The sequence below is a fragment of the Aspergillus udagawae genome (assembly GCF_001078395.1).
Source record: "Aspergillus udagawae IFM 46973 DNA, scaffold_1, whole genome shotgun sequence".
Classification (NCBI taxonomy): Eukaryota; Fungi; Ascomycota; class Eurotiomycetes; order Eurotiales; family Aspergillaceae; genus Aspergillus; species Aspergillus udagawae.
Window position 1 is genome coordinate 5,369,928 of NW_025091264.1, and position 24,713 is coordinate 5,394,640.

The following is a 24,713-nucleotide window of genomic DNA, read 5'->3' on the forward strand; positions in this document are numbered from 1 at the left end:
CGTCGAGAAATCCTTCGTCTGACAGCAAAGTATCCAATCTCTCTGTCAGCAGTGTGCTTGCCTATTATGAGCCTACTCGGCGCGGAATCTCGGGGTTCGCATTGCGGATGAGAATGTTACAGCATCATCCTATATGATATGATATATCTCCTACGTGACCGGGAATTGAGAGAAGTTAGGCGCAGACTACCTACGGTATATCTACGTACTGTTGTTAAGCTGCTGCTAGCATACTTTATATCTGTACATCCAACATGGCTCCGTACTTGTCTGACCCGGATATGCCCCATACTATCGGCACAAATGGGGTCAGCCCGCGGAACATGGCAGCTATCACAGCCAAGGATGCCCTCGAACCGATCGCGATTATTGGAATTGGCGGCAGATTCCCCGGTGAAGCCACGAATCCCGAGAAACTGTGGGATCTGATCTGCAAGGGACAAAGTGCCATGAGCGAAGTGCCCAAGGACCGGTTCAATATCGATGCATTCTACCATCCCCATGCAGAACGACAGGGGACCATGAATGTTCGAGGAGGCCATTACATGCAGGAGGACGTTGCCTGTTTCGATGCGCCTTTCTTCTCCATCACCCCGCAGGAGGCCAATGCGATGGATCCGCAGCAAAGACTCGCTCTGGAAGTGGCCTATGAAAGTTTGGAAAATGGTATCCCACCCATTCAACGATGGCTTTCATAGTCTTGCTAATAAGGACTAGCCGGTCTTCGCATCGAGGATGTTGCCGGTTCGCCCATGGCCTGCTTCATGGCCTCGTTTACCAGGGACTACGCAAATCTTCGCTCGCATGATGCTGAGGATATTCCGTAGGCTGAGTCCATCCTGTACTGCTAAAAACAATCGTACTCACGTCAGCTATAGGAAGTACGAGGGCACTGGAAACGGTGCGGCTCTCATATCAAACCGTATTTCATGGTTCTTCGATCTCAAGGGGCCCAGTCTCAGTCTCGACACGGCCTGTTCCTCCTCCCTTGTTGCGTTGCATCTGGCATGTCAAAGTCTCCGAAGTGGTGAATCCAAAACGGTAAGTCTCTACACCAAGCAATGCATGATGCCTGATAACACTGACCCGACGTGCAGGCTCTCGTGGGTGGCATCAACCTTCTCCTCATGCCGGAGATGCAAATCGCAATGACATCCCTGCATTTCCTCAGTCCCGACAGCAAGTGCCAGGCCTTTGATCATAAAGCCAATGGATACTCGCGCGGTGAAGGTGCCGCTGTTATCACTCTGAAGCCCCTGGCGGACGCGCTCCGGGATAATAACGTTATCCGAGCAGTGATTCGAGGGACTGGAGTAAACCAGGATGGCAAAACCCCGGGTATTACTCTACCCTCTGCGGAAGCACAGGAGGAATTGATCAGGACCACCTATCAGTCGGCCGGTCTTGACTTTTCCGAGACAAGCTATTTCGAGGCGCATGGAACCGGTATAAGTTCTTCTCGTTGAGTCCTTAGGGTCGTATTCAGGGGCTAACTGAAGAACAAAGGCACACCCGCCGGTGATCCGCTGGAAGCGTCTGCAATTGGAGCTACATTTGGAGCGTCCAGATCCAAGGACAACCCAATTCCAATCGGGTCCATCAAGACTAATATCGGTCACATGGAGGGCGCGAGTGGTTTGGCTGGCTTGATCAAGAGCGTGTACGCACTTGAAAAGGGAATCATTCCACCTAATCTGTGGTTTGAGAAGCCCAACCCTCGCATTCCAATGACCGACTGGAACATAACTGTGAGATGAATTGCGCTCCGCTCCTGGGAACCTAGGCTAACGAAGTATTGAGATCCCCACTAAATTGACCTACTGGCCAACGCAAGGCCTCCGTCGTGCAAGCGTCAACTCGTTCGGCTATGGTGGTACCAATGCCCACTGCATCCTGGATGACGCCTACAACTATCTCACGAGCCGTGGGCTGAAAGGTGCTCATAGGACCGTCGTCGACAGTCGGATTGAGGACCTCGAGACCCTCTCCGATTTGCTTTCCACTTCGAGCCAGGATAGCACCTGGTCGAAAGTGGACGGGAACGAGAGCGACCGAACGAGCTACAGTACTACTCCCCTGGAGATCGCAAAAATCGCCCCTGCACCAAAGCTGTTCTACTGGTCTTCCCACGAACAGAACGGGGTCGAGAGAACGTCTAAGGCGCTGTTGACATACCTGCTTGATAAGACGCGCGGTGAATTGCCAGAAGATTTCCTGGATAGCCTTGTGTATACCTTGTCCGAGTGTCGCAGCAGGCTGTCGTGGAAAACATATGCAGTGGCCTCCACGGTAGAAGAGCTTGTTTCAATCCTGGAACAGGGCGTTCCCAAGGCCCTGAGAGCATCGCAGGTGCCTTCTCTCGGATTCATCTTTACCGGGCAGGGAGCCCAGTGGTACGCAATGGGGAGGGAGCTTCTTTGCTACGCCACCTTCCGCCAGAGTTTGGAGGCTGCTACGGCATACCTGGAAAGCGAGGGATGCACGTGGAATCTATTCTGTAAGAAATGAAACCCACTCCTACCTTGACGCAGCATGTTAACCTTAACAGTGGAGTTCGTGCGCGACAAGGACACGTCTTGCATCAACAAAGCGGCCATCAGTCAGGCCACATGTACAGCGCTCCAAGTGGCTCTGGTTGATCTACTCGCTGAATGGAATATCCGTCCGACAGCGGTCATTGGTCATTCGAGCGGAGAAATCGCTGTAAGCTGTGTAAGGTCGCTTTGGAAAAGAACACTCGCTGACACATTGTAGGCCGCCTATGCAAAAGGAGCCATCAGCAGAGAGGATGCATGGAAAATCGCCTACCATCGCGGTCGTCTCTCCAACACCATCACCCGGGATGGCGGTATGATGGCTGTTGGACTTGGCCAAGATGCTATCCAGCCCTACCTTGATAAGGTTACCGATGGGGAGGTGGTGGTCGCCTGCATTAACAGCCCGTCGAATGTCACCTTATCCGGCGACTCGGCGGCCATCACTCAAGTTCAGGAAATGCTAGAGGGTTCCAAGGTCTTTGCTCGGAGACTGAACGTGAAGACTGCGTATCACTCGCCACATATTAAGGCAATTGCAGATGAATATCGCCGTGCGCTCCAGAATATCAGGACCTTAAAAGCAGGGGATACAGGAGCCGTGATGTTCTCGTCTGTCACTGGGAAGCCAATCAACGCAGACGAGCTTGGGCCTGACTACTGGGTGGACAACATGATCAGTCCGGTCAACTTCCTGCAGGCCGTATCAACCGCCGTGTCGTATTCGACACGCAAGAGACGCACGGCACGCAAAGAGGCCTTCATCAACGTCTTGTTAGAGGTGGGCCCGCATGCCGCGTTGCAAGGACCGATCAAGCAGATCCTGCAGCACGAGAAGACCAAGACTCCGATTCCCTACGTCTCTGTCCTGTCGCGGGGTAATGATGCCACAAGAACCGCCCTCGAAGCATTGGGCAAGCTCAACCAACACGGATATCCGGCGGATCTGACCATGGCCAACACCCCAGGAAAAAGAGCTACTCTGCCAGTGCCCCTGACTGATCTTCCCCCGTTTGCCTGGAATCACATGCAACGCTACTGGTACGAATCCCCCATCTCGGTTGCATACCGCCAGCGCAAGCTTCCTCGTCACGACCTGCTGGGTGCCCTGAGCGAGCATTGCAGTGACCTGGAGCCGTCTTGGCGAAACTATCTCCGAGTGGCCGAGATGCCCTGGATCGAGCACCACAAGGTCCAATCCTCGATCTTGTACCCGCTGTCGGGAATGATGGTCATGGCCATCGAAGGCATCCGACAGATCTCGGATAAGAGCAAGGAAATCGAAGGCTTCCAACTGCGCGATGTGGCCGTGGGAACCGCCATGGTGGTGCCGGCTGATGAGCCGATTGAAACCAAGCTCCAATTCCGGCCGTGGCGGATGGGCTCGCGTCTCCCGGATGCTTACTGGAAGGAATTCACCATCTCGTGCCGCACTCGCCAGGGGGTTTGGTCCCAGCATTGCTCGGGTCTCATCTCCGTCAAGTATAAAAAGGCGGCCAATACCACCTTTACAGATGAGGAACTGGAAGCGAAGGACCGCCACCGCGCGGAGTATCACAGACTAGCTAACGCGGGATTCAAGCCAGATGACCCGCGGCAGGTCTATGCGGCTATGGCCGAACTCGGTCTCCAATGGGGTCCTTCGTTCACGACGCTCGTCCATATTAGCTCCGGGGACTACGAGGCCCATTGTATGCTGGAGGTGCCCGACACCAAGAAATACATGCCTGAGAACTTTGAATACCCCCATGTGATCCATCCGGCCTGCTTGGACGGATTCGTGCAGATGATGATCCCGGCCTCGACACCTACCGGTGTGCAATTAGACCGGGCTAAGATCCCTCGGTTCATCGAGAGCCTGTACATCTCCGCCAAGGTCCCTAATGCCCCCGGTACTCGATTCTACGGCTACTCCAAGTCGAAGCCTTACGGGTTCAACGAGTCCATTGCCATGGTTGCTGCCTCGACCAGCGAGTGGGAAGAGCCATTCATCGTGATCGAAGGCTGTCGAAACATCTCGTTGGAGACTATGACAGAGAGTCTGGCGGCCGAAACCATTACGAAGTCCCTGCGGAAGCTGGGTGCACATCCGACATGGGATATCGATCTCGAGCATCTGCCGCTGGATCGCGCAGTCGAGTTGCTCGGGCGCTACGGGCAGGAAGTGCCAGACGCCGACTCAGAGGTGATCCAGACTCTTGAGCTAGCGTCTTTCATTCTCTGCAAGCGTGTTCTGCGGCAGTTTGGGCCAGATGACAGTCAGACGTTTGCACACCACCATCGCATTTTCTACGAGTACATGCAGCATCAATATGAACTGGCCACGCAGGGAAAGCTGAACTGCCAACGGAGCATCCCCAACGTGGATTGGCTCAACACGACCGACTCTTTTGAGGAGGAAGTTCTCGCGCGAGCAGCGGCCTCCACCGTGGATGGAAAGCTCATGTGCCGCCTTGGGGCTGACTACGACAAGATTCTCCGAGGCGAGTTGGAGCCACTGCAGCTCATGCGGGAGGATGACTTGCTCACCCAATACTACCGCAACGGAATTGGTGTGAACAAGTGGAATCCCATCATCGCCAAATATGTCCAGCTGCTGTCCCATAAGAAAGACCTCAAGATTCTGGAAGTGGGAGCGGGCACAGGAGGCACGACCTCGGTGGTCCTGGAGGCGTTGGGGAATCGTCACGATACCTCCATGCGTCTCCAGTCCTACACATTTACTGACATCAGCAGTGGCTTCTTTGAGAAGGCGTCGGAGGAGTTTGCACCCTGGGCGCCGTTCCTGCAGTACAAAGTCCTCAATATCGAAAAGGACGCCGGGGCACAGGGGATGCCCATGGGTGAATATGATCTGGTCATTGCCAACAATGTGCTGCATGCGACCTCTTCCATCAGTGCCTGCTTGAAGAACTGCAGGAATATGCTCAAACCGTAAGTTCACCTTCTCTGAATGGACAACATCGTCATTCATGTTTAATCTCTAATTTCCCGCAGAGGAGGCGTACTGCTTCTGGGCGAACTGACTTGCACCTTGGCTCGGATCCCGATGATCTTCGGTACTCTTCCAGGGTGGTGGATGGGTATGTCCATTTGACAACCACATGAGCATTCTTGACGACATGGCTGCTGACAATCCACAGGGGAAAACGACGGCCGCAAGTACGGACCAAGACTGTCCGAAAAGGAATGGGAGGAAGCACTCAGACAAGCCGGATTCAGCGGGCTGGACATGTGTTTCAGGGATCATAAGGTTGAAGAGGAATACTCCGTCTCCCTCATGCTTTCGTCCGCTGTTCCAGAGACACCGGCACCAGGGCTTCCCGAGAAGGCCGTTCTTGTCCATCCTTCTCAACCCGCCCCGTCCGTTACGAGCCTCTGTTCCAAGCTAATTGAAGCGCTCACCGCAAAAGGTACACGAGCGGAACTAGTCTCCGCGGAGGACCTGGACCAGCACGAGCTGGCAGGGAAGACCTGCATCTCGTTCTTGGAAGCAGACACTCCGCTATTGTATCAGGCCAGCCAGGACGAATTCGAAGCTGTTAAGCGCATGATCCTCCAGTCTGAATCCACGTTGTGGCTCACACGAGGTGCGGCCATGGAAAGCTCTTCGCCCGAGAGTAATATTATTGCGGGTCTTGGTCGCACCATCAGAGGCGAGATCCCACATATGCAGCTCACCACACTGGATCTGGATCCCGCAATCGGTATCGACGATCCGGCCACCGTGCTCGCCATCAATAGTGTGCTGCAGTCAGGCATGGAGGCAAAGAACGACGAGCACCCTGACTGGGAATATGCGCTCCGGAATGGGATGATTCACACGGTCCGTCTGGACCCTGATGCCCCCGTCAACGAGATGCTTTCCTCCATTACAGAAACGCCAGACGCAGTTCCTATGTCCTTCAAGCAGCCTGGCCGACCCCTGGCGTTGGCTATCAAAAGCCCCGGTATGCTGGACACGTTCCAGTTCGTGAACGACGAGGAATACTCCCAGCCGTTGAGCCCCGGTCAGGTCGAGATTGCGGTCAAGGCCGTTGGAATGAACTTCCACGATGTCATGATCGCTATGGGACAGATTGCCGACACCGATCTGGGTGTCGAGTGTAGCGGTATTGTGACTCGCGTGGGTTCCAAAGTGACCAAATACAAAGTGGGAGATCGAGTGATCACCTTCCGACTGGGATGCTTCCGCAACTTCCTGCGCAACCCCGAGGAGATGTTCCAAAAGATCCCCGACAGCATGTCCTTTGAAGATGCGGCGTCCATCCCATGCATCTACAGCACGGTCTACTACTCCCTCTTTGACGTGGCCCATTTGCAGCAGGGCGAGAGTGTGCTGATTCATGCTGCGGCTGGAGGCCTTGGACAAGCGGCCATCATCCTTTGCCAGTATATTGGGGCCGAGATCTTCGTCACCGTCTCATCCGAGACGAAGAAACGATTCCTCGTGGAGGAATACGGAATCGCAGAGGACCATATCTTCAACAGTCGCGACCTCAGTTTTGCACAGGGGATCAAGCGTATGACCAACGGTAAAGGCGTGGATGTCGTCCTCAACTCTCTGGCAGGCGAGGCTCTTCGTCAGTCCTGGCTTGCCGTTGCACCCTTTGGTCGGTTTATCGAGCTGGGCAAGAAGGATATCGTTGGCAATACCGGCATAGACATGGCGCCGTTTATGAACAACATTCGGTTCTGCGGGGTGAACATGCTCAGCGTCTACCGTGACAACATCCCCCTGTTTGGCCGCATCATCGCGGACATGATGAGGATGGTATCTGAAGGCATCATCCGCCCTGTCAAACCTCTCAAGGTCTTCAATTTCTCCCAGATTGAAGAAGTCTTCCGCATAATGCAGACGGGTAAACACATTGGGAAGATGGTCCTGCAGGCAAACGATGATGATCTCGTTCCGGTTAGTAGTAATCTCTAGAAGAAACGGAGTCTATACTAACGAGCATTACCACAGGTCGTCCCTCAGAAGGCTCGTCCCGCCCAGCTTGCAGCCGACGCAACCTACCTGATCCCCGGTGGGCTCGGTGGACTTGGACGTTCGCTTGCCCAGCGGATGGCGGACCAGGGCGCCCGCAACCTCATCTTCACATCTCGGTCGGGCGACAAGCGGCCCGAAGCCAAGAAGCTTCTCGCCAATCTGCGTGCCCAAGGCGTGCATGTCAAGGCATATGCCTGCGACATCAGCGACGCCAGTCAACTAGACACCGTTCTGCAGGAAGCTGCAGTCGAATTTCCTCCCATCCGAGGTGTTGTTACATGCGCAATGCACCTGCAGGATGTGTTCTTTGAGAACATGACGGTCGAGGACTACCATGCGGCAATCCGTCCCAAGGTGCAAGCCACACGCAACCTACACGATCTGCTCCCCAAAGACCTGGATTTCTTCATCTGTCTCTCGTCCGTGGGCGGCATTGTCGGCTCTCGCGGTCAGGGCAACTACAACGCTGGCAACACTTACCAGGACGCTATCTGCCACCATCGACGCGCGCTGGGTCTTAATGCCACGTCAATCAACCTGGGCGTCGTCCTAGGGGTCGGGATCACGGCCGAGCGAGGCGAGATTCTCTCATATCTCAAAACAGGTGCCATGATCGGTGTGCGTGAGCAGGAAGTGCTCGCCCTCATTGAAGCGGCCATGAACAATTCCACCCCTACGCAAGTTGTCGCGGGTTTGGCAACGGGAGGTTTACTGAACCAGAACGGCCATGATGAGCCGTACTGGTTCGGTGACGGGCGCTTCTCGCACATGCGGATCTTCGACACCCAGGAGTTCACGGTCAGCTCCGAGGATGCTGGCCAGGGCCTGCACGAAAGTCTAGCTGCCGCGCAGACGATGGGAGAGGCATCGGACGTTGTCTGTCGCGCGCTCATGCAGAAACTGGCCAAGGCAATGATGATGGAGCTGGAGGACCTCGACGCCAGTCGACCGGCCAACAGCTACGGCGTGGATAGTCTGGTTGCGGTGGAGGTCCGCGCGTGGGTGTTCAAGGAAGCCAAATCCGATGTCAGCGTGTTTGATATTCTCAGTAATGATCCTCTGACTGCGTTGGCCGCCAAAATCGCCGCCAAGAGCTCGCTCTTGAGTCCTACGGTGCAGAGGGAGGAGGAGTGAATGGGAGGTATCAATAATCAGCTGATCAACTGAGCTTTTATGTCTAATCCGGTTCTTTTCGTAGTTTAGTAGCCGTCATACGTTGTTCCGCACAGTGTGGGGGCAAACGTAGTATATAATGAGAAGTCCCTGATACAAAGTCCCCCCCATTAACATGAGAAAACAAGAAAGGAATCCTACATTGGTCTTGGCATATTTAATTTCTGGGTTGGTTAATGATACAATAGACGGTAAAACTATGATATGATAGGAATTAAAATTCATCTAGATTTATCTTGTAAAAGGACACAGTAGGGTTTAAATTTTGATCGATTGTCTTATAGTAACCAATTGACCACAACCATCAATGATTGCTTTAAAGACATACTGTACCTCTAACTCCTCTATTACCAATCTGAATCCTGCCCACGGCTATCTTTAGAACTATATAATAAAATCGTGCTTTGACTCTGTGGCTCTTGTGATTGCAACCCTCAATTATCCGGCCGTTATATTCAACCGTTTGCGCTGCAGAAGGCGAGGTAAGCAGCTGGTCTATGGTCCAGGGAGTAGTACTTACGTCGAGAAATAGACTGAGACAAAGGCTAAGAGCACCGGATGACAAGAAGAAAATCCAGACGTTTCGAAGGGTCTTGGTGAGAGCCGAAATGACCTGCCCGGCAACTTCTGGCGAGAGACTGGCGAACGCGGAGCTGCTTGTACCCGCAATGAGTTCAGACACGAATTTCGAAGGAGTGCCGGCTGGGAGTAGAGGGGTAATCTCGGCTAAGGATGTGTTTTCATAGATGCTTCCGGCTACCGCCAGAAGGACAACGCATCCGAGGACCTGAGCTGCATGGGAGGGTCAGTAAAGTCCAGGCAAACTGCGACAGAATTCGTACCAATCGATTGAAACGCGACGGCGTTGGATACGTCCGTTGCCTTCACCATCGCCTGAGTCACGGCGAACCCTGCAACGACGTAACACCCTACACCAGCGCCAACCAGGACCGTATAGCCGTACACTCTGGCTGGACCGGTGTCGGCGTTGACGGAGACTGGCTTCTCGTCAGCCTATTCATAAAGAGAATGACTGGAGGAACTGGACTTACGCATCAAACCACTTCCCAGCGTCACTAGAACGCTGCCTGCAACGTACCACGGCATGTAATGACCAGTCTTGGGCATGAGAGCACCGCTTAGAATGGCGGAAAAGACCATGAGGCAGACAAAGGGCAGTAGTCGTACACCAGCTTGCATCGCGTCATCTCCCTGTGGAGGGGTTAACTGGCATACGTCAAACCGCAAGGAATGATGGTCTTACCCTAGTGAAAGCAAAGAAAACCGGGATGTAGTACACAAATCCGAGCATCACTCCCGAGACCAGAAACATCTGAACGGCCAAGTTTAGCAGAACCGGGCGCCGGAAGAAGTGAACCGGGATGAGTCTGTCTTCACCGGCAACCAAAGGATGCCAATACGACAACATAATGGTTGCAGCGAGACACACGCCCGATAAAACCCAGAGAGTGATGGCCGACCCAGAGCCCCAGGCATAAGTCTCCCCATTCGAGGTGACGGCCATGATGAAACTCACCGCACCGCCAGCAAAGACAGTGACTCCGATCCAGTCAACCATACGCAACTTCTGATAGATGGTCTTGTCGGTCTGGAGGCAAATCTGTGGCAGCAGGAAGATGTAGGCCGGCGAGAAGACAGCCCCCACGACGATGTTGATGTAAAAGCCCTGGTATCTGTCAATATGCAGACAATGGGGCAATGGATGTTTCATCTCTACCTACCCATCTCCATGTGGCGGAGCTGCTGGCAAAGCCAGCTCCAACCTGTTGTTCCGGTGAGCTTGACCACTGGATGATGACAAGGGAAGTAATTAGACCAAATTCTCACCACTGGACCAAGGACACTCCCGAGTCCCCAGATCACCGCAATGCCAGCCGTATAGAGGGGTCTCTCGTGGATCGATGTCAGGGCGGCAATATAAGTCAACGAGCCAGAATACATCCCACATCCCCCAAACCCGGCGACTACTCGGCCGATGATCAGGGCGGGCATTGTTGGCGCAGCACCGCATATCGCGCTGCCGACCTCAAACATCACGATGTGGGCAAGGAAGAGCCATTTGATATCGAAGACGCCATACGCCTTGGACCAGGCCAGAATGGCCGTGCTGCCGAGTGAGAAACTGACGCCGATCCAGGAGAACAGGTTGACCTGGCCCAGACTTGCCAAAATCGATGGTTGGATGGCAGCAACCTAGCAAATATCTCAGTTTTCCGCGGTCGAAGGAAGCTTTCCAGTCAATTGAGAAAAGAACGAGAACAGCTTACAATTGTGTTGTCTAGAGCGAAGAGGAACGTCACAGACAAAAGAGATCCGTAGCTAATGGCCCACTGATGGAAGGATATTCATGAGCCTTCCTTCGACGAGTTATTTCCCTACAAAAGAACACGACCTACCTTCCAGCCATGGAGCCGGCGTGGTGAGGCATCGACAGACAATAATTCTGTGCTTTGATGCTCCGACTCCAGTTGATCCTCCGAAGGAGGAAGACTCGAGGCGGTGCCTTTCTCACTGGGGGTTGTGGCGCCCATTCTGATGGTCTGATATGATTCTAAAGCTGCAACCAAACGATCAGGAAAGCTTATCTGAATGGCCACCAGGCATCTTTGTAGGACTTGGTAGCTTGTTCATTCCTCGCAGACCCACAGCGGACTTTGTTTTCCCGCTCGGCCGCTCCAGTCCGCACTGTCAGATTCAGCCTTTCTCCTTTGATCCCTGCACAGTTCGGTCTTACGGTCTGTTACGGGCAAAGGACATGTCAACAATTGTTCTTGCGGTTGTCAGTTTGGAACTTGATTCTTGTAATATGCATCGGTATCGTCGGCACCCCAGTTATCCAAAACAATTCCAGTAGCGGGATCCTTAAGTGAAATCAATTAATTATACAACGTCTTATAAAGTTAACGTCACTATTTCACCTTTGCTAAGACACGCACACAAAATGGGTTCTTCCTACAACTCAGAGACCACTGCCGATGAATTGGTTCAAGATCTGGCAGCTGCAATCAAGGGGAAATCGATATTGACCACGGGAGTATCACCGGGAGGTCTAGGAGCCGCATTTGTCGAGAGTATCGCGGCCGCCCAACCCAGCTTACTGATTTTGGCCGGACGGACGGTTGCAAAAATTCAGGAGACGGCTGAGACCATCAAGGCCAAGTATCCTGGTGTTGATGTTCGACTTCTTGAGCTGGACCTGAGCTCATTCGCTGCCGTCCGCAAGGCTGCGGATGCTGTCCTCGGCTGGGACGATGTGCCCAAAATCGATGTCCTTGTCAACAACGCCGGTGTCATGGGGATCGAGTGGGCGCAGTCTGTAGACGGCTTTGAGATGACCTTTGTTGTCAATCATTTGGGGCACTTCCTCTTCACCAACTTGATAATGAGCAAGATTCTGGCATCGGAAGCACCGAGGGTAGTAAACGTCAGCAGTGAAGGCCACCGTTTCAATCCGATCCGTTGGGGGGATTATAACTTCCATGTAAATGCTTCCTTCTCTAGTGCAGGAACAATATTCATTGACTGAGGCTGACAACATTGTTGCACAGGATGGCGACACTTATAATAAATGGCAAGCCTATGGACAAGCCAAGACAGCCAATATGCTGATGGCACTGTCTCTAGCCAAGAAGCTGGGAGAGACGCATGGCTTATTAGCCTTTAGTCTACACCCAGGCTTCGTATTCACTCACCTTTCTGACCATATGAACTGGTGGGAGGAACAGTCCGCTATCCGTGAGTTGATGTTCATTTGTAACCACAGAACCGTATGCTGACGTTTAAACACAGAGGCCGTGGACGTTGCACTCGGGAATGTAGAGGATCAGATTGCGTTCAAGACAGCCCAGCATGGGGCAGCAACCCATATATTCGCTTCATTCGCGCCCGGCTTGGAAGGTATGGCTTCAGCAGATCCCCCAAGCATTAAGAACAGGCTTTATTCTAACATGCAACTTTCAGCATATAATGGCGCGTATTTGACAGGCTGTCATGTTGCCGACCCTTTTACTGAGACTGTGAAGCCATGGGGAACCAGTGTCGTCGAAGCAGAGAGATTGTGGCAGTTGAGTGAAAAGCTTGTTGGTCAGGAATTCACTTACTGAGGACCATATCGTCGTATTAAGCATACACACTCCGAGTTCAATCTTGGCACCGTGTAGCTACTGTAGCCGAGTATAAGGCCTGTACCTACCTGGATAAGCCCCGCAATGACAGAGTCCTGTAGAAACCATTGATTGGGAGGCCCGTCATACCAGATTCGGTCAGCTAATAAGTCCACCAGCTGGTGAGCGGGTGCGGCGCAGGTGCTTTCGATGAAGAGCAGGGCCCGAACAAGCCGAATAGCCTGCGAGGGCGAGCTCGCCGTCTGCATCTATGACCGATGAGCTGACCGTCCCGCGGTCGCTATGATCATCTGTAGAGCAGAGCCGTGCCTGTGGTTAGCTCAGAAGGCATTACCATACTTATTACTTCACTAACTAAGTAGCTAGTATTTACTCATATTTAGAAACTTTCCATATTTTCTGAACGGTAAAAATTTGCTAGTCCATGTGAACGCTAACTGTCATGCATATTTAGACCTTCATTCATAGCCAGACCCTGCAACAATCCGGGACAATCGGATCTCAGCAAATAGTTCACCACTTTCTTCCTTCAGGAAACGCAAGCTGCCGGCAAACATCATGTTTTCAAGCGGCTTATAAGGTTCATGGCCACACTCGAATCTCATTTGCTCAACTGTTCTCTCGTTAGCCAGATGTAATCACCAGATACAATACCTAACCCCGGGAATAGAAATCCTCGTCTCACCTGCTGAGCCGAAGGGGGTACTCTTTGCCTCAGGATGACCCATAATCAAAGCCAGAGTAGGCTCGTTCAACTCGATGACGCCGTCGGCCATGACGCGCATGCACCGACCCTCGGCATCAGTAGCAACGGCCGTTATGCTCAGGCGCCCATGCTTCTTGTCTGCATCGATGCGGAACCAGTCATGGCCGTTGCTGATCGTGAAGTTGACCTTGGGCTCGAAGCCCTCGACCGACTCGATAGTACCGTGGGAGAAAGGCTATGAGGTGTCAGTAATCCCTTTGACTGCGTGAGGTTCTCGAGAGGAGGCAACTCACGACACCAACAAGGGTCGAGCCAGTGTAAATGTCCCCACAGGGCAATTGACCAGCGAGTCCGGCCTAGAGAAGCATCAGTCGACCGCTGCATACGACATCTATTCCCTCATACCTTGATTCGAATCGCTGGCTGCGTGGTTGGAAAGCTTTCAAGGGCTAGGGCAGCCGTTTTCGAGGGATCCGAGCCCATGTTGTTTAGTGACAGCTCTGTCGTTTGAGTGAATGTAGAGATGGGCGATAGTCTGGGATGATTGAGCTAGGTATCCTCATCTATGACCGGCCACTTCAAGATAATTATATCTACTAAGGCGAAAACCAGAGCTTGCGTAAAATGTAGGACAAGGTCTCCATCGGCGGAAAATACACTTCCGATTCTTTTTCCTTTACCTATTGTTTAACGGGGTGATCCTCAAGCGGCCGAGTGCGGGCAACGCGGTCCGCTTTTCACCGTAGATAAGCCACAGTGGTAAGCTGACATCCCTGCCAGTCATTTACCGTACCTAGTAAGAATAGAATTGTCGGAAGATATGTTCAGCGAGGCAGTGAGCTGCCGGCTTTCTTTCTGGGTATGTACCGACATAGGGCATGAAGCAGTAAGGAGGATGAGTGGAGGGGTATCTTTATTACTACTCTCAATCATAATGCTAGTCTAGAAAATCATCTCATGTTTTCGTGCGGTTACGAAGCTGCATCACCGTATTATGCCAAAGGAGTTGTGCATATAGTACGTGAACCTCATAAGCCAGCCATGGCAACATCTTGAAATCCTTTGTAGATTGGCCGCGGGGGTGGAGATTAGAGCATTCAACACTTATGTATGTCACCCTCGCCGTTTCATCTGACACCTTTTCCACAATGAATTCTTGGAAACCGCCGTCCATGAACCGCCACGGGAGACCGTACGATGCTGCCTTGTCAACTGTTCGGACCAGCCCGTCGGGGAATTTCCAGTACATTACAGCTCCAGCTGTGTCGTTAGGACTATCCTGGATCGCGTCCCTGTTTGACGGGAACTCGGAGCAAGGCTCGGGTACTCCTGGGCCCAGGGCCTGAGGCTGGATAGAGGTGTTCCGGTTTGTAGACCAGGTCCCAAGCATAAAGGCTCCCATGCTGCCTTGATCGCCGAATAATAGGCTACCGGGCGCGAAGGACAATGGCGGCACCTCTTTGTCCAGAAACCACGCCTCTGGCCCCGCGGCCCGCGCATCAAGAAAGGCGGCAACTAAATTCCGCATCAGGTGATGCGCGTCATCCTTCTCGGCCTTACTCTGTTCGCTGTGAAATGCTCCGTATCCAGCGAGGTCGGATACGGGGACATCCGCTTGAAGTGCTGCGAAAGAGGGGACCCAGCGGGTTTGGTCGCCACCAGACCACGAGGCCAGCAGAGCTGACTTTTCCATGCCCCATACAGCCTTCGGGACTGCTTCGCCGCTCTCCACGAGGTTGCGACAAGCACTTGACTTTGGGAGCTGGGTGATGGAGATTCTCGGGCATGACCGGTCAAGGCGTCGCTTGCCAAGGTATGCGGCGACTATCGTGCCGGCAGCAGCTAATGAGACCACACCCGTAAGTCGAGGCCGGTTTTGCATGAAAGTGATGATGTTCATGATGGCGGTGTGGATTAAGTCGTAGGGTTTTAGGTCGGGATTTAGAGCATGTGAGGCGACTGCTCTCGCACTTAATGAGGATTGAGGGCCTTGTGTATATTAACGACTTCTATATTCAATGGATGTATTGATGACCATTGATGCTTGACTGGATGAGTGAGATGAAAACTGAGTTAGAGATGATGAATGGGAAGATGGAGAGCCACGTCAATGCAGGGGGCGCTTACATTATAAACATGGGCTATAAATAAATAAATGGCGGCCTCTTTGTGCAATATGGACAAAGGAATTTGTGAATTTATGACTCACCTATACCTATAGCAACTATTAATATCACTTACTGCCACTATTTCCACGTACAGGCTGCAGACCATAAGCCCTGATTTAATATCCCTCATCACCAGATCGTACGCTGTACTACGACTAGTCGACAAAATTGAACAGTCCTTCAGTAGTAATTATTTAATCTTTCAGGAGCAGAAAATGCGGCATTCATCGGCCGAAGCCGATCCCTTTGCGAAAAGCAGGGAAGACGGACCTGACTAGTATTAATCATGCCATGTATCACCAGCCAGTTCGCTCCCATAAACAGTATACGCCTTCCGCTTGAGTATCTCTCATAGATTGACAGCCACAGACTGTCTTTTCAATTGCACATAAAGCAGCATATAATACAGCAATGCAGTCTGAACGTCCATTCCGAATCATTGTTGTTGGTGCGGGTGTAGCAGGGCTGGTAGCCTCCAACAGCCTCCAGCGGCTCGGCATTGACCATGTTGTGCTCGAAAAGCATGCTGGAGTTGCGCCGCCAATGGGCAATGGCATCTCCATGTGGCCACACGGCCTTCGGATTCTCCATCAACTCGGCTATCTTCCTGCTATTCAGCGTGACGCGGTGCCAGTTAACCGCTTCTTGGGCCGTGGACCGGATGGCCGGGTGATACACGATAATCTACTATATACCCATGTTGAGAAGAAGTACGTCAATCCCTGCGTTGTACTACCCCTCCAATCTAACTTATAAGTCATGGGATTGGCTTCTTTCCCTTGGAAAGACGCAATCTCCTGCAGATTCTGTACGACGGCTTGCCGGACAAGTCATTTGTGCATACCAAAGCAATTATCGAAAACGTGAAGCAGTTTCCAGACAGGGTGGAGGTCTGCCTTGCAGACGGCACTATTGAGACTGGCGACATGGTCCTTGGTTGTGATGGAGTCCACAGCTTGATTCGGAGCTTCATGTGGGATCATGCGACAAAAACCTCACCTGGCTTGATCCAAGTTAAAGAAAAGACCTGTACGAGAAACTCGACCCTGTATGGGAGTTTAAGAAGAACATGCCTTGGCTGACTGTTCATTCTTGAGTAACCCTTAGCCCTGAATACCAATTGGAAGACGCTCTTAGTTTCCACACCTCCCATCCCCGAGCTTGGTGAGCGGGAAGTTAATATAACTTATAACAATAGGTTCACCTTCCTTGCCACCTCTCAGCCGGATGCTGTCTACGTCGTCGTGGTCTTCCTCCTTGACACGCCGTTCACCTGGCCAAAACGACAGCGCTTCACTGATGAGGATGCCAATGCACTGGCGGAACTTGTTGCTGATAAGCCCGTCACCGACCAATTGCTATTCTCTGAGATCTGGAGACAACGTACCCGGGCCTCTGTCATCTCACTTGAAGAGGGCGTGATGGAGCACTGGCATCATGGTCGTATTTGTCTTCTCGGCGATGCAGTTCACAAGGTTCGTCTTTTTGCCTCTTCATAAACTTGGTTATTCACTATCTACAGATTCATCCTAATCTTGCTCTTGGCGGAAACTCGGCCATTGAGGGCGTTGCGTCCTTTATGAATAACCTCTGTCGTGTGATGCGGACCACCTGTGGCGGTACCAAACCAAGCGGCACTGCGCTCAATATGGTATTCGCTGCATATCAGAAGGAGCAGCGCCAACGCATCAAGGAGTTGATGAATCTCAGTCACATGGCAGCAAAGATGCATACCTACGCCACCCCCCTTCACAAGCTTCTGGCAAACTGGATCTTCCCACTATGTGATGACAGGATGCTGGCAAACCACGTTGGAGCATACTTTACTTCGGCGCCCAAGCTGGACTTTCTTCCCTGTGTAGGGTTTCCGTCTGGGCTGCTGCCATGGGCAGAGTATGACCAGAACGATGATCCCCGGAATCATCATATCAATGGCCATGTCAATGTCAATGGATATGCTAATGGCCATGTAGCCGCCTATTGACATTGGGTCTGAGTATATTGGATTTCAATCCTTTTATCTTTACCATTATGCAAAACACTTTCACTCTTTTGGTCGATTTTTTCCTGCGTTTACCTATGCACCCTATCCAGTTGATAACCTCGCAAACATTACGCAGGGTTCGTAGGTGAAGAACTCCGATATATTACTGTCTTTAAAGATAACATCATGCTATAAAGAGCCATAGAATACACAATTGTGGTACACTTAACATTGGATCAAGTTATAAGTCCAAATTGTTCCGAAACTACTACTTCCTTGGAAGAATTAAGCCCACTGCACTGAACACATATCACTACAGCACTCAGCCATAGTCTCATGATCTGCTAAGGACGGAAGACGGCCTCAGCGGGGATTTCGGCCCGCCCTGTCCGAACGCACGCCAAAATCGGTTGCTTGTGTATGGACAAGACAACGGCGAAGGACTACATTGTTATGTTAGTTGCAATAATCACTGCTGTAGCCAATTGGTGCCAGAGGAATTCCATGCGCTCAGTTAACCAAACTTGTTATCCATGTTAATGGCGGGATCAGCGGCCTGCCATCTCCGAGCTGCAATCATGGCCTCAGGCCCAAAACTTTTTATCGGCTAGAATACATAGTTCTAATCCAGTAGATACTCATTGATATCTAGTTTCTGTATGTTTACCTTGTGAGGTTTTGTGTCTTTGAACGAGCCTTCCATCAACTTGTACAAGTTCCAATGGCAACTCAACAACTGATTCTAGGACTACTTGCGATTGCCAACTCCAGTCTGTTCAGTACAAATCCATCGTCAGACTGCAGGGTGCTACCTGGCGATACAGACTGGCCAAAGCCAGATCAATGGGCCACCCTCAACACGACCCTTGATGGACGGTTGATTGCAGCCCTCCCTCTTGCCAGCGTCTGCCACGATGTCCCTTTCAATAACTATGATGCTGACTTGTGTGCGGAACTCCAAGACACATGGAATAAAACCAAGTTATCCCAGTGCGTATTCATTCCGAGCTCGTTGCTAGCTTTGCTGATGTCCCCGCAGTATCGACAGTCCCTCCGAGGTGTTCAACATGTACTTCAAGAACTACACCTGTGATCCATTCACTCCTAGGTCTCAGCCTTGTGAGCTGGGCAACTCGGTCAGCTACGTGATTGATGTGAGATCTGCCGAGGACGTCAGGGCAGGGATCAACTTTGCTAAGGAGCACAACATCCGGCTGGTCATCAAAAATACGGGCCATGATTACGCGGGCAAGTCGACGGGAAAAGGTGGGCTGTCCCTGTGGACACATAACCTGAACTCCACCCAGTTTATCCCCACGTACGAGTCCTCCTACTACAGCGGGCCAGCTATCAAGCTCGGGGCCGGCGTTCAGGGGTTTGAGGCATATGCTGCGGCTAACGCGACGGGACACCGCATCGTTGGCGGCGTCTGTCCGACGGTGGGGATCGCAGGCGGGTTCAGCCTGGGCGGAGGCCACTCGATCCTATCTAACAACCACGGGATGGGGTCAGATAACGTGCTGGAGTGGGAAGTAGTCACCATGGACGGGAGACACCTGGTGGCGAGCCCGGAGCAAAATTCGGACCTGTACTGGGCCCTCAGTGGTAGTGGTCCGGGCGCCTTTGCCGTTGTGCTTTCCATGACAGCCAGATTACATGTAGACGGCATTATTGGCGGGGCTACGTTGGCGTTCGATGATAGCAAGGTTGGAAACGACGAATTCTGGGACGCAATTGGGAGCTTTCACGAGCTTCTGCCTCCCTTTGTGGACGCTGGCAACTCCTTTCTCTACACTCTGACGAACCACGCCTTCTACTGCTTTGCAGCCACAATGCCTGGTGCGGATCTAGACCAGGCAAATTCCCTAATCAAGCCCTTTCTGGACGATCTGGCGGATCGCGGAATCGACTACCAGTATTCCCCCCGTGTGTCTCGCAACTTCCAGGAGCATTTCTCTGCCCACCTGGGTGATTCGCCGGAAGGCCTGGTCGATTTTGCAACGTTTTCTGGAAGCCGTATCATCCCACGGCAGATGGTCACAGACCAAACAAAGAACAGGGTCATCACGGAACTTCTGCGCAACGCTTCCTTGGTGGATGGATACTCCCCGATGCCCTGCGAGGCCCTCAATGTCAAGTGGCAGTCGCATCCTGACAACGCGGTGCACCCTGCCTGGCGTGACGCCCTTCTTTTCTGCGTCACTTCGGGACACTGGGATCCTACCGCTAGTCCGGCTGAAATGGCCAGGCGGCAGGATTTCGCGGTGAATGTCATGCAGCCCATGCTGGATAGGGCCACGCCTGGCGGGGGAGTCTATCTGAACGAGGCCAACTACAAGCAGCACAACTGGCAGGAGGAGATGTACGGAAGCAACTATCCGAGATTGCTTCAAATCAAAAACAAGTACGATCCAGAGTCTCTCCTCTACGTCAATGCCGGCGTGGGCAGTGAATCTTGGTTTGAGGATACAGATGGGCGACTTTGTCGGGCTGAAGAAAATCAGCCGAGCGTTTTGGACTTCTCTCAGTTCATATTATAGTTCAGATGCAGTTAATTGACACAAGTTGTATTTTGCTGTGGTCCTATCATACATTGTGATCATGATATATATACATGCATGTATAATAGAGTTTGACTTTGAATTTAAAGTAACATAAAATAAATTTGAACCGTCCGAATCACACGAGGAATAAAACAAGTACAGTAGTCTTTTCTTATTCATCACAGTCGAACAACCAACCCTTTCCGCTTCCATAAACGTCTCGCTAGCGCCATAATAACTGTCTAGTATACCGGAATCCTGTTCAATTGCTGCCCGACCCTCCCAGCACTGCTCAAGGCTCGATCAATTCGCAAAAGCCAGTGGCCGGAATGGCTTGTTCCCGTTAAGAGATAATCCGGTGCTGTAGCCGTTGGTAGAAGCACTGGTCCTACCGTGTCCCTGCGCACCGGGCTGCATGCCATCATATTTGGCAGCAGACGGGCTTGGCAGAGCAAAGGATACGGTATGCTTTGACTTGGACGCTTGCGTCGCGGCCAAGGTTTGGCGGAACTCGTCAATAATGCCCTTGTAGTCGCGTGGGTAGGAAGGCATGAACAAGTGGGCAAACAAGCTCTTCTTGCGCCGGGGGTTCACGCCGAGATCTTTAAGAAGAACATCGATATACTAGGATAATTAGCTAGGACGACGGGGAATTGACAAGAGATACTAACTGGAAGAAAGTCGAATATCGCGTAAGCATGTTTTCTACCCTGTCCAACATATCGTTTCCGCGTCCAGACATTCCACTCAGCCACCTCTTGCTCCATTTCGCGCAGCGACGGCGGGTCGTGCAGCCCGAGGAGGAACGCCACCCCCCATAGCGCCTGAACCTCGGATACCGTGGGAGTGTAGATGGAGTGGATGAAGCCGGGGAAGTAAATGGATCGGTCTCCCGCTGCTACGAGTGAAGGGACAACCAAGCGTCGATAATGCCGGCTAGGCCCATGCAAAATGTGATGCCCACCAGTTGTCTTCTCGCGAATGACTCCCTCGCCGATACCATGAGGGGCATTCTGAAGCGCGGGAAGCAACTCATCGATAGCTTGATCGGCTTCGGCCTCGAGTCTCGCCCATTTTCTCTCTTCCGCAGAGCTCCGGTCTGCATGTGGCATAAGGCCGTATTTATGCTGCAGCTCCTTACTGAAAACGTGGAAGGACTTGTCGAACCCTGTCGACAGAATAACGTAGTCTGTTTGAAACGAAGTCCCGTCCTTGAGACGGACCGTGTTGTCCTCGCCGAATGAGTCAATCTCGGTCCGGTGGACGGTGCATTCGCCTGCGTGGAATGTCTTCCAGAAGAGCGGGACACTGGCTGCTCCAAGACCAGCATTTGCCCAGAAGATCCTATGACAGCCAGATTTATTAGCTTTTTCACAAGCACCGACAACTGAGGAGGTCTGGATTTACCCGTTTCCATGAGGCATTGGCCGTAGCTTTTTGGCGTTCTCCGACTTGGAGTAACCGGCGTGTCTCTCGGCCAACCAGTTCACAACGAGCCAGAAGAGCCAGAGGATGAACCGTCCGACTATCGTCCTCTGGAAGAATTGGTGAACAGGGCCATCAGTGCTCATAATGGAGAGGCCCATCAGCATCATTGCTCTCGTGGTTACCACATCCATGGTATTGACCATTCCGAGTAGCTTGGGGGGCATGATGGCCAGGGGACCACACCCGTCCTCTCGGATGATCCAGTTGACCTTCTTTCCCGCTTTCAGCAGCAGAAAGACGGTGTCGTATGAGGACTTGGCACCACCGACGACGGTTGCCGACTGAATCTGGCGCAGTGCGTCAAGATGCGTCCCTGTCTCGCAGGAGTGGATGATCGGTGCACTGAAACTGGCTGCTTTGGGCCAGACAGGGATGACGGGATGCGACGTTGCCCCGGAGGCATAGATGAGTTTCTCGCACTCAATGTCAGGCTTGCCGGCAATTTCGAGTCGCCAGTTTCCACTGGGGAGTTGAAAGACATTGGTCACTGCCGTACGCAGCCGAGTCCGTCGAACCAGATCAAAGTCCCAGGCAAAATCGTTCAGGTAGGTGTGGATGGTATCCCCCGAAATGTAGCCATCCTCCGTGATACCTTCATTGCGCATCGGGTAGAAGGAGTATTCAAACAGGCCGTATTTGATCTGCGCGTAGAGGCTTGGATAGATTTTGTCGGCGCTCCAGACACCTCCAATCGACGCCTGCTCGTCCAGAATAACGAGGTCGGCGGACGGTCTGAAATCTAGATATGTCTTTGCCGATATCAAGCCATTCCAGCCTGTAGCAAAAATCAGTAGAAGAATTGAGACACAAACGGTCCTGCATACCAGCACCAACAACAACCACCTCCACACGCTCGGCATTCATCGATGAGCCCATGATTGATGTTGAGGATGATCTTGTGTCTCACAGTCTCTGGGAACGCAGAGAAAACTTGGACTACTATGGAGTCGTCGTGCTAATCGGCTCTCTTTAGCCTTGTCCATTTCACCGGAATTCGTGTGTGGCCGAGCGTGGGCCGACGCATTCTCACCAGCTCATCTGATGGTCTCGGACATGGCGGCCCGCACATTCCCGCACTCAGTTGGGGCTCACCAAGTCACCATCTACAGGGGCACACCCGAAACTGCTCTGCGTGAAATAATAACTAATATTTGTGCCCAGCTGCTTTGGTTCTACTCATAGCGCACGCAGGTACTCAATATTGTCTGTCGATTGACTCCGTTGCGTGCGACAACTCTCTACCATGGCACTGTCAGATCCGTACTACATCTTCCGTACCTTCAGCGGTCTCGGGATTTTTACACTATGGATCCTCATGATGCTGAACGGCACCTTTGCTGAGATGATCTCGACAAACCTGCGAGGCATCTTCCCAACAGGAACAGCGCTCCAGAAGAGCTGGACCGGCATCCGGGCTATCGACTTTTTCCTGAGCCTGCTCATCGTGTTCTTCAACTCGGTCGTCAGCATTGAAGACTTGCCGGACATCGGACCTTTTCTCATCTCAGTCGATTTGGTTCTCGCCATCGGGGTCTTCAACATGATGACGGTGGTAGAAGGTCGACGAAACCGGAAGACGAGTCCCCTACGATCGTAAGGAGACCGAGTCCTATCCCACCTTTACAAAGCCACAATCAAACTGACGATGGATATCTCCAGTCCTGCCTGGTGGCAAACCATGTGGAACTTTTTCGGCGCTGCCTGCGCGCTCCCAGTTTACTTGCACCTGTACGTGGAGAAACGACTACGGACGCCTCTTCCTCGCATCCCGCCCGCGCAGGCACAAGCTCTTCCCTTCTCCGCCATCTGGAACACGCTGATATCCGCCCTTTTGCTCATACCCACCGTGTTGGGGGCGAGTCCATTCCAGATCCAGGCCGGAATGGTCCTGTGGTTACTGGGGCCCCCTTCTCTGAGTCTTTTCCAGGCCGCCGTCAGTTCCCTCATCACCGCAACCGGATACAGGGGAGTGCAAAACCCTACCACAGTTACCTATTGGATTGTCGGTGGCATTAGTGCTATTTGCCACGTTGGTGTTGTGCTGAGTCCCTACTTCTTTCCCGCGGTCACTCTGAGTCGGATTTACTGGCCCAACCACAGCGCTGTTCAACCGGGCCAATATTACCTTGCTGAGGGGGCCATGCTCTTTATCCAGTATGACTACATTATCATAAATCTCTGTGTGCTTGCCGTGGGTTTCTATAAATTCGACTTTGACAGTGTGGCCGCTGCTAAGCCATCGAGTCAAGCTCTGCCGGCTGTCGATCCCAGGTTGGTATTCACAGCTGTCACAGCGGTTTTGGGCCCTGGCGCTGGAATGGCATGGTTACTTTACGATAAGGAGAAGGAGTTGGAAAAGCAGAACGACGTAATCAAGCAGTAAAGGTTCTGGTCTCTTCCTCTACTCATCACAGCTTTTCCTGTGCGGCGGATTATCAAAATGCGGAAGAGGGTGTGGTCTCTACGGAAGGCAGGACAAGCATGCTTTTGACACGATTCTTATAAGACTTTGAAATTACAGAGGGCCTGTCTACGACTTGTGGAATAAGAATGTACAGAATTATCAGCTTAAAGAAGTTTATGCCATGTCCTGACCTAGCAATTATTGTAGTAGGGTTTGATTATATATGCCCGTTTCCGTCAACCTGCCGAGAGTTAATATTACCCCTACCTCCATCCTGTAAACTCCACATAGGGTGCATAGCCAGTTCTAATCTCACTTAGTTATAATCGCTATGCCACAACTATTCAGGGATGGCGTTCCACGTGTAGAATCCATGGAAGATGGGTGGTAGAATGCCGATAACGCGAACGTTTCCCATTGACTCAGGTTCATTAAAGTCTGCGCGGCCCGCAGGGGTCCGTTCTTTGCTGATAACGAGTAGCGAGAGGCTGCTTACCCTTGGGTCGGGCCTTCGGTGTTGACCAGTAAGCAAAGCCCAACAGTGATCGTTGGTAAAATGAGCCTAGGAAGGCCGG

The 24,713-nt window shown here is 52.2% G+C and overlaps 9 protein-coding genes across 9 annotated transcripts; 5 read left to right on the forward strand and 4 right to left on the reverse strand.

Annotated features, from left to right (window-relative positions):
* Positions 1-254: 254 nt before the first annotated feature.
* On the forward strand, positions 255-8,661 carry Aud_001772 (type I polyketide synthase; the record flags this gene model as incomplete). The annotated part of the gene is made up of 11 exons (XM_043287261.1): positions 255-666; positions 718-823; positions 879-1,041; positions 1,098-1,446; positions 1,507-1,748; positions 1,801-2,497; positions 2,549-2,703; positions 2,755-5,468; positions 5,532-5,617; positions 5,678-7,449; positions 7,504-8,661. The coding sequence occupies 11 exons, from the start codon at positions 255-257 to the stop codon at positions 8,659-8,661; spliced, it is 7,854 nt and encodes a 2,617-aa protein (XP_043143196.1).
* A 477-nt stretch (positions 8,662-9,138) lies between these two features.
* Aud_001773 (uncharacterized protein) lies at positions 9,139-11,252 on the reverse strand (the record flags this gene model as incomplete). The annotated part of the gene is made up of 9 exons (XM_043287262.1): positions 9,139-9,168; positions 9,221-9,492; positions 9,543-9,698; positions 9,753-9,912; positions 9,965-10,387; positions 10,443-10,484; positions 10,549-10,914; positions 10,989-11,051; positions 11,118-11,252. 9 exons carry the CDS (start codon positions 11,250-11,252, stop codon positions 9,139-9,141), a joined length of 1,647 nt encoding a protein of 548 aa, XP_043143197.1.
* A 410-nt stretch (positions 11,253-11,662) lies between these two features.
* Positions 11,663-12,824, forward strand: Aud_001774 (uncharacterized protein; the record flags this gene model as incomplete). Its single annotated transcript, XM_043287263.1, has 4 exons — positions 11,663-12,202; positions 12,270-12,456; positions 12,511-12,618; positions 12,682-12,824. The coding sequence occupies 4 exons, from the start codon at positions 11,663-11,665 to the stop codon at positions 12,822-12,824; spliced, it is 978 nt and encodes a 325-aa protein (XP_043143198.1).
* A 479-nt stretch (positions 12,825-13,303) lies between these two features.
* Aud_001775 (DUF3237 domain-containing protein) lies at positions 13,304-14,034 on the reverse strand (the record flags this gene model as incomplete). The annotated part of the gene is made up of 4 exons (XM_043287264.1): positions 13,304-13,458; positions 13,531-13,786; positions 13,845-13,907; positions 13,957-14,034. The coding sequence occupies 4 exons, from the start codon at positions 14,032-14,034 to the stop codon at positions 13,304-13,306; spliced, it is 552 nt and encodes a 183-aa protein (XP_043143199.1).
* A 472-nt stretch (positions 14,035-14,506) lies between these two features.
* Positions 14,507-15,451, reverse strand: Aud_001776 (uncharacterized protein; the record flags this gene model as incomplete). The annotated part of the gene is made up of 1 exon (XM_043287265.1): positions 14,507-15,451. One exon carries the CDS (start codon positions 15,449-15,451, stop codon positions 14,507-14,509), a length of 945 nt encoding a protein of 314 aa, XP_043143200.1.
* A 679-nt stretch (positions 15,452-16,130) lies between these two features.
* On the forward strand, positions 16,131-17,703 carry Aud_001777 (FAD-dependent oxidoreductase; the record flags this gene model as incomplete). The annotated part of the gene is made up of 4 exons (XM_043287266.1): positions 16,131-16,429; positions 16,507-16,748; positions 16,827-17,194; positions 17,242-17,703. 4 exons carry the CDS (start codon positions 16,131-16,133, stop codon positions 17,701-17,703), a joined length of 1,371 nt encoding a protein of 456 aa, XP_043143201.1.
* An 869-nt stretch (positions 17,704-18,572) lies between these two features.
* Positions 18,573-20,243, forward strand: Aud_001778 (putative FAD-dependent isoamyl alcohol oxidase; the record flags this gene model as incomplete). Its single annotated transcript, XM_043287267.1, is given in 3 exon segments — positions 18,573-18,579; positions 18,591-18,693; positions 18,743-20,243. 3 exon segments carry the CDS (start codon positions 18,573-18,575, stop codon positions 20,241-20,243), a joined length of 1,611 nt encoding a protein of 536 aa, XP_043143202.1.
* A 306-nt stretch (positions 20,244-20,549) lies between these two features.
* Aud_001779 (uncharacterized protein) lies at positions 20,550-22,610 on the reverse strand (the record flags this gene model as incomplete). Its single annotated transcript, XM_043287268.1, has 4 exons — positions 20,550-20,870; positions 20,918-21,590; positions 21,654-22,509; positions 22,559-22,610. The coding sequence occupies 4 exons, from the start codon at positions 22,608-22,610 to the stop codon at positions 20,550-20,552; spliced, it is 1,902 nt and encodes a 633-aa protein (XP_043143203.1).
* A 367-nt stretch (positions 22,611-22,977) lies between these two features.
* Positions 22,978-24,117, forward strand: Aud_001780 (uncharacterized protein; the record flags this gene model as incomplete). Its single annotated transcript, XM_043287269.1, has 2 exons — positions 22,978-23,327; positions 23,394-24,117. 2 exons carry the CDS (start codon positions 22,978-22,980, stop codon positions 24,115-24,117), a joined length of 1,074 nt encoding a protein of 357 aa, XP_043143204.1.
* Positions 24,118-24,713: the final 596 nt, after the last annotated feature.